At 47.7% G+C, this 8,985-nt stretch overlaps 1 protein-coding gene across 1 annotated transcript; it reads right to left on the bottom strand.

Moving 5' to 3' along the window:
- Positions 1 to 2,822: 2,822 nt before the first annotated feature.
- Positions 2,823 to 3,128, bottom strand: LOC147990484 (uncharacterized). The gene has a single exon (XM_087538245.1). It carries the CDS (start codon positions 3,126 to 3,128, stop codon positions 2,823 to 2,825), a length of 306 nt encoding a protein of 101 aa, XP_087394371.1.
- Between the last annotated feature and the right edge of the window lie 5,857 nt (positions 3,129 to 8,985).

The following is an 8,985-nucleotide window of genomic DNA, read 5'->3' as shown; positions in this document are numbered from 1 at the left end:
TTGAGGATGAGCAGGAAATAAGCTTGGGGATGCGGATACGTCTCCGTCGTATCTATAATTTTTGATTGTACCATGCCAATATTATACAACTTTCATATACTTTTGGCAACTTTTTATACTATTTTTGGGACTAACAGTTGCATGTTTTTTGTTTCGAAGAAAATCCATATCAAACGGAGTCCAAACGGGATAAAAACTGATGGAGATTTTTTTTGGAATATATGGGAATTTGGGGAAGTGGAATCAACGCGAGACGATGCTCGAGGGGGCCACGAGGTAGGGGGCACGCCACAGGGGGGCAGGTGCGCCCCTGACCCTCATGGACACCCCGTGAGGCAGTTGTTGCCCTTCTTTTGTCGCAAGAAAGCTGATATTCGGATAAAAATCATGTTCAAATTTCAATACAATTGGAGTTACGAATCTCCGGGAATATAGGAAATGGTGAAACACCAGAACTGGGAGCGCAGAAACAGAGAGAGACAGAGAGACAGATCCAATCTCGGAGGGGCTCTCATCCCTCCCATGCCATCGAGGCCATGGACCAGAGGGGAAACCCTTCTCCCATCTTGGGAGAATCTCAAGGAAGAAGAAGAAGAAGGGGGGCCCTCTCTCCCTCTCTTCCGGTGGCACCGGAATGCCGTCGAGGCCATCATTGTCACCACAATCTACACCAACACCTCCATCATCTTCACCAACATCTTCATCACCTTCCCCAATCTATCTACAGCGGTCCGCTCTCCCGCAACCCGTTGTACCCTCTACTTGAACAGGGTGCTTTATGCATCATATTATTATCCAATGATGTGTTGCCATCCTATGATGTCTGAGTAGATTTTCGTTGTCCTATTGGTGATTGGTTAATTTCTATGATTGGTTTAATTTGCTTGTGGTTATGCTGCTATCCTTTGGTGCCCATCATATGAGCACGCGCGCTGATGACACCATAGGGTTAGTTGTATGTTGATAGGACTATGTATTGGAGGGCAAGAGTGAAAGAGGCTTCAATCTAGCATAGAAATTGATGCATATGGGATTGCAGGGGGGCCAATATATCTTAATGATATGGTTCGGTTTTACCTTAATGAACGTTAGTAGTTGCGGATGCTTGCTAATAGTTCCAATCATAAGTGCATAGAATTCCAAGTCAGGGATGACATGCTAGCAGTGGCCTCTCCCACATTAAACTTGCTATCGGTCTAGTAAAGTAGTCAATTGCTTAGGGACAATTTCGCAACTCGTACCACCACTTTTCCACACTCGCTATACTAAATTTATTGCTTCTTTACCTAAAACAGCCCCTAGTTTTTCTTTATGTGCTCTTTATATTCTTGCAAACCTATCTCGTTACACCTACAAAGTACTTCTAGTTTCATACTTGTTCTAGGTAAAGCGAACGTTACCGGACTAGTCTACTGCATCGGCAGTGCGGCGGGACCTCCGTGCTACTTCGGAGGCGCGGTAGGACCTCTATGCCACTACTTCTGTGTGGTGAGACATGTCAGTTGCTTTTGCGGTGAGGAGGGACATCTCTCGTGCTTCCGCTTCCAAGCTCTCCTCTCCCTAGTGATAATCTCTCGACCCAGAACTCACGCTGGCCATGGCAGACGCGAGGGAAGGATGTTGAATGACTTGTTAGTTTTTGTGGATCAGGAGTTGAGGAGGAATGTGCGGTCATCTTGGCATAGTAGTATTTATAACCAAGTACTAATACGCTCCTAAGTGGGAAACAGTTTAGGTTGTGATCGGTGTGAACATGTTTGCAATTAAATATAACGTGGTAGTAGTAATTTGGAATGTGACGAGACGCAAGCTCAAAATTTGTTGACGGTTCTAGTTTCGAAGTGCGTCACTATTCCCGGATGGCATAACGTGGGCACGTGTTCTCGGCCATGGTAGTTCTTTTTCTACTGCTGTGTACGCGAAATAACTAGCACCGTCAGATACATACCTTACGGTGATTGGGGCGTTCAACAGGAATAGCCTCGTGGTGAGCTATAGACTAGTCTTTTTTTCAGACCCATTACACTTATCTCTCGGGACTTCTCATATGCACCATCTCTAGCTCCCTAGATTGATGCCACCCGCATACACTTGTCCTCTGAGTTTAGTACGTTATACAAGAAGAGAAGAGGTGCACGCATGCACTCGTCCTCTCTCACACACGCATCTGTAGCTACGAATTGTAGTGTTCTCAACCATCCGATTGGCTCTCTCATAGGTTTCACGTTGCTCCTTGGCCTTGAAATTGAGAAGTTTAAAACACGGAGGCTAAGCTGGAGGCACGAGGTTTTTGTTAATGTGCGGGCCGCACACGGCACCAACACGAGACGAGCTTCATCTGTCTGGTGCGCAGTCAGGTGAGTTGTCCAAGTATAGACAGAACCAGGCCCTCCTAGGTATCTACACCTCGGCTTATGTGCAGAGAAATTAGGATCAGAGGGAGTACTACTAGTAGTAGTACTACTTTGATGTGTCGCGTCAACTCACACAAGTATGCAACACTTCCTGAACAAACAAGCATATAAGTTGTTATACTTCTTACCCAAAGGATCTTTATATCCAACAGACACAAAATATCCGTTCAACTGTTGGAAATTACTTTAATTGCTAATCTGATGTCAAAGTAATTGCTCTATCGCCACCAAAACCCACCATCTCATAAGCTAAAGTAGACTGAGCTAACCCCTATATTAGCATATTACTAAGATAAACAGAAGGCGTTGTAGAATCATTTAGGACATGAGCTTGTCAATATAAATGTGAAGAGACACCAGCTTAGCCCCGGCCAGCAACTTGGGCGGAACTGTGAAGAAGGTCAGCTCCTACACGGCGACGTCGCTGGGATCCTTGCTGCTTGTCACCTCCATTTGCACCTTGACGGTGTCGGTCCTGCCTTTGGGCTCCCCCGGCGGGCCGTTCGCCCACAACTTGGCCACGTAGTGCGGTAGTGGGGACGCCCCCACTCTGATCCAGACGACCAACACGGTGATAGGCGTGCCGATGTCGAGCACACCGCCGACCAAGAAAAATGCGTGACCGTCCTCCTCTGCGAACAGCAAGATCCGTGGCTCCGACAGTGGCAATTGCAGCTGGAGCACCTTGCCGTACTGGATCCTGTGCACAGGCATGAGATGCACGGTGCTGATGTGGTGGGAGAGCGCCAGCGTCGGGCCTTCGTAGCCGCAGACGGGTGAGGGAGTCCTGGATTAGGGGGTGTTCGGGTAGCCGGACTATACCTTCAGTCGGACTCTAGGACTATGAAGATACAAGATTGAAGACATCGTCCCCTGTCCGGATGGGACTTTCCTTGGCGTGGAAGGCAAGCTTGGCGATGCGGATATTCAAGATCTCTGTCACACCCTGCATTTTGCAACATGTCATTTGCATTAATAAAGCAAGAAAAGTTGGGCCAACAAAAACTTTTGCATTATTTTGCTTTCATTTTGGAGTTGGTTTTCTCTCTGTGATTTTTCAAGTGCTCTTTAAAGTCAACTACTCCACCTTCCGTACTTCATCTCCTTGCCCCAAACTTCTGCCCAATGATCATGCCATGTGTATAGTACAATATAGTATTTTCTTACAAAAATAATTTGGCCAAATAGTATTTTCAAAAATTAGTTTTCCAAAAACCCCTAGATTGAGGTTTGCACTTCAAGTACCTGATTTAGGGTATGAAAAATATTTCAAAAGGTATATTTGAAACCTATTAGATATAGGATTCCCATAAACCCCAAAAATATAATTTCAAAAGTTATTTTCCTATTTTATTTAAAATCTTTTTCTGAAGGCTAGAAATGGTCTTTAATAGGGAAAAATTATTTTATTATTTTAAAAATATTTGACAAAAATCAGGGAAACTCAGGGGGCATATATTTCCCATATATAAGAGTTTCAACACATGGTCATGTTCAAAATATTGGACAAAACCTCCCAAAACCATTTCTGCCCATTTCAAGGATTTGAAATATTTCTACAGGAAATATTTCCATAAAAATCCAAGAAAAATCCAGCAAGTCACAAATGCATATTGTGATGATCTTGCAAAGCCTGACTTCAATCAAGGTCATTTTGGTCCACCAAAATGTCCCATAACCCTTTCTGCTCAGAACCTAATTTGAGCAAGTTTGTACTACCAACTTTCTCCCCTTAACCCCAACTTTTGTGAGCATGTTCACATGACCAAATGAGGGCACTACACCAAGTAGTGCATCAAGGAGAAGTGTTATGCTCAACTAGATCTACATAAGTCTATTTCTGCTCATTTCTAGGGTTTACAAAAGTTGCATTGGCAACTTTGCCCAAATAAGCTCCAAATTTGTGAGAGGCCCTAATTATATGTGTCATTTCACCCTGTGGAGTCTCATGGAAATTGGAAATCATTTGCTTGCCAAAACCTTTATCAAACACCTTCTGCTACTTTTCAAAAATCACCATTTTGACCACTAAAACTATTCTCCTTGAGCTCAACTTTTTACCAAAGCTCCTCCGAGTCCCCTTTCACCTCTAGTAACAATGGAAAATCCACAGCTCCATTATTAGATGGGTGAAACCACCTCTTTCTCTCTCTGGACAGCCCATTTCTCCCTCTTCTTCTACCTCTCTCCTCTCCTACTGGCCATCCAGAGCATCCAATGCCTCTCCCTACTTCTTTACTCCACCCTTGAGCTACTGGACACGGTTGGCCGCGCCCACAAGGCATAGAAAATGCCATGCCGGCCATTTGGGCGCTCTGGAGCGCGCTACAGTGCACTCCCGTACTGTAGCCGCCCTCTGCCCGACGCCTCCGACCACCTCGGGCCTCCCCCGCGCGCCTGCCAATGCGCCTCGGCGTCCGCAACATGCTACGCGGTCGGACCCCTCCTCTCTCCTCCTCCCCGCGCCTCCGCGCTAGCAAACACCGGCCGCCCGAGCGCGCCAATGGCGCGGCTCACACGCGTGCACCTCTGACCTCTCCCCACTCCCTCTCTCTATCTCTCCCGATGTAGTCGACGTCCAGGAACACCCCAGACACCACGCCCTCTTCCCCCGAGCCCTGCAGCGACGAGCAGGAGCCCGCCGGCGCACGAGTCCACGGCACCCCGCCGTTCGCCTATTTAAAGGCCTCCCCGAGCCCTCCTCTCCTCACCACTCGCTCTCTGCACCACCAGAAAATCCCCCTGCGCCCCCAGTTCCTCTCCATAACCGCCCGAGCTCGAGATCGAGCTCGAGCTCCGCCGCTTCGGCTCGCCGGAATTCGCGAGGTACAGGCCTCCCCCGCTCCTCCTCTGCCTTGATCTGGAACCCCTACAGCCCTCTGATCCTTTCCCCCTTGTTTCCCCTCTCTGTAGCTGCCGGAAACGGCTGGAACCGTCGACGCCCGAAGCCCCTCCACCGCGTGACCTCGTCGCCGGTGAACCAGGCCACCTCGGCGAACGGTTCCACCTCCACCCGAACGGCGACGCCACGCTGAGTCCGTCCCTGCCCTTGTCCAAGCTTGCCGTGCCCTGCATCGTCGCCGGTGAGCTTGCCGCCCTCTCTGTCCCTGGGTTTACGACGACAGCCGTGGGGCCCGTCCGTCAGCCTCACGTCCTGACGCCTGGGCCCCACCCGTCAGGTTCAAACCTGGCGTGTGCGTGCACCAGTGTGCTGGGCCGCCTCTCTGGCTGGGCCTGCTGCCCTGCGGCTGTTCTGGCCCAGCAGGCACAGAGCCCTTTTTCCTTTTCTTTTTCTGTCACTTTTCCAAATATTCCACAGGATAAAATATATGTCCAAATAAATTAATTCAAATTCCTAAATTCCTAAAATATTGCAACCTATTTAATGGTGCAACTTTCATTCAAGTCCAACAACCTTTTCTTCACTGTAAATATTTAAATGTGATTTTAAGCATTTAAATATGCCCTTGTAAATCCATTTCTCCTATTCTGCTACTCCAAAGCCAAAACAAGGAATTTTCCCCTTCTTAGTTTTCACCCAAGTATTTAACAAAAATGAGTTCACATTTTTCTGAGCACTTTGGTTTTTCTCTTTTATTATTGCCTTATTTTTTCTCGTTATTATTTTGCGACGATAGATTGCGTTGCTGACGAAGGAGTTGGACCAGAAGACTTTGAAGACCCAGAGGACTTTGTTGAGCCAGGCAAGGAGCCCTTTGACCATGTCTAAAAAACCCCTTTTTGCATGTCATATGGCACTTTTATTGCTTGCATCGAGTCATGATCAAATGGTGACCACTTGGGGTGGTTTGCCTCCGTTGCTTTTCTCGTTGACACTTGCATGATGCATGATGCTACCTTGCTATGAGGGTTATGCCGGTGGGAGTAGATAGGATGCTAAAGTAGTGCTACGCAAAAAGGGATGGGAATATGCATAGTGATGGGGACAAAGTATTTTCAAAGGACTTTTTGAAAACCCCGTCGGGTGCCACTTATGCCCGAGGGAGATGATGAGTTGGGTAGCCACTTGATGACGAAGTGGTGTACCGAGGCAAGTGTGTGTGTTGTTTTCAAAAACGGATTGGTTTAAGTTGCGACCATTATTCCAACCTTACATATGCAACCACTCTACCCTTATATGGGAAAGGGCATTATTGATTACCTAGGCCGATACTAGCTTGGAGCCCGCATTACTAGTGACGGGGGAGAGTTGGTGCTCTCTCTCGGGACAGGGTCGTGCCAGGTAGGGCGGCCATGACTGTTTTCATAGGGCACCGGATACACCGTTGTGTCCCCTCTCGGATGTTACGATCTCGAGTGAGTCTCGTAGGATGTACATCGTGAGGATACGGAACAACGAGTGGTCTCCTTGTTAGTGTCGTCTAGGGAAAGATAGTGATCGGGTGCTTACCCCGGGTACTTGAGGTACCGCGGGTCGTGGATGACACGGAAGTTCCCCGGATCTTGTGGGTAAAGTGTGCAACCTCTGTAGAGTGTAAAACTATTCGAATAGCCGTGTCCACGGTCAAGGACAGTTGGGTAACCGCTCTTGGGCTACGTCCACATGTTTACAAACCAGTGTGTGTGTTTGGATAAGTGGGAAGAACTACTTGGGTCAAGTCAAAGGACTTGACATGATTGAGTTGGGTTGATGCCCACTCTATTTATGTTGATATCTGTAACCTATCCTCATGGTTAATTGAATTCTCCTAATGCATGTCTTACAAGTTGTTGAACATGTCATTGCACTCAAAACTAGCTTTCCGCAAAAATTTACCTATATCATGCACTTTTGTACCTTGAACCAAAACATGGGTTGCTTGCGAGTACATTGAAAGTACTCATTGGCTTGCCACTGGTTGTTTAATTGGCCAGGCATGGAAGAACAGGAGTTCGAAGAAGAGTTCTTTGGAGACGAACATGCGAACTAGGACATTTCCCAGGCAGAATGCCTGTAGGGTTAAGGCAGATGGCATGGGTTCTACTTATCGACGAAGATTTCCGCTGCTTGTGTTTCATTTGATGTTCAGCCCTTAAGGCTTTATCAATGTAAGACTTGACCATAATGGTCATAATTTGTGTAAGACGGTATGTATGGATGTAAGACTCTTGTTATTCAGCTTCTGTGTGTTCAGTGAGCATTGATCTCTGGGATCACTGTACACGTGCATTCGATGATCTCGACTTATGAGTCGGGGTCCCCATAGAGCTGGTATCAGAGCCATCCTGACTGTAGGAAGACTTAGTTAGCATGGGCGTTAGTTAGCTTGAGACCATTTAAACTTCTCTTCTTTTCTAAAGCTTACCCGACCCAAGATATATTTCCCTTATTGATCTATCCCATTCAACCTTTGTAGATGGCTACCGTACCTGAAGACTTCCTGACCACAGGATTTCCCGTGCTTCTCGAGGATAGCCTCAAGAAGTGCCAGTTTCACCGAGCCCCCATTTTCGCCTACCATGAGCATGGGATCAATGACACCGAGACGGAGTATCATGTGGAAGTGATCGTGAAGGCCAATGACTCTCCAACAAGCTGGTTCTTCGAGGGACCCCAAATGGCAACATTGGTTCTTGCCGTCGAGACAGCAACCCTCAAGGCACTCACCCGCCTCCAAGACCTTCTTCCAGAGATGGCAGACGAGTTGGCAACCCGTTTCTTTCCTTATCGGAAGGAAGGTGAGGATGAGAGCAGTGCACCAGCTCCACCATTAGAAGAAGGACTTCCACTCCGATTCCAGACCTACTTCAGCCTTTGTGCCGATAATTTGGCACAACACTTGGCCTCTGAATCAATGGAACTCTGAAAGGAACTTCATGAGACCAAGGCACTTCTTCTTCAAGCACAAGGAAAGACAGATAGGATCAAGAAGGAAGGTGCTCCCCCTGGACAACCCGCAATCGCATACAGAGGCGGAAGACCCCCAAAGGATGGAGAACCACCACAGCAACACCGCATGAGCTCAAAGGAATACCACAAGCTCTTCACACCACCGGCAAAGCAACGCCGTGTTGAGCTCCTCCACTCCCCCACCCCTTCAAGTGAAGAGGAAAGTCAGGCCACCGATGACGAGGAGGAAGACCCAGAAGAGCCAGACTACGCGACCGAGCATTCCACCACTTAGGCATCATTCGCAACCCGGATATGCCCGTTAGTAACCCTTACGGTAGGATAGGTCGTGTACCCCTATGCGAAGTCGAGTCCTTGTAATGGTTCATATGAAACCATGTAGTATTGTGTTTGCTTTTGATGTGTTTGATGGACGTCGTACTTTCCTTCGGGAACTTGTAAGCGACTGCATCACCCATTTGGATTTTAATGAATGTGTTTGGCCTTTTGGACCTTGCATGAAAACAATTAGTGTCATACCAACCCCCTTACTAGGCGTCCCATCTATATTGCTTTCCCCATCTTTCCCAATCATGAGACCTTGACCGCTCCAACAGGATGCCTGTTGTAACTCGTACTGGTACCTCTACCCAGCAGCAAGAAGCCGGAGAAGGAGCCAGTTAGGACCAAACCCAAGGACAAGCTCCACCACCTCCACCACCTCCAAACATGGACATGGCT

The sequence above is a fragment of the Triticum urartu genome, chromosome 1A, assembly GCF_056163025.1.
Source record: "Triticum urartu cultivar PI428250 chromosome 1A, HENAU_Tu73, whole genome shotgun sequence".
Classification (NCBI taxonomy): domain Eukaryota; kingdom Viridiplantae; phylum Streptophyta; class Magnoliopsida; order Poales; family Poaceae; genus Triticum; species Triticum urartu.
This window is presented reverse-complemented; position numbering and strand designations above follow the sequence as displayed.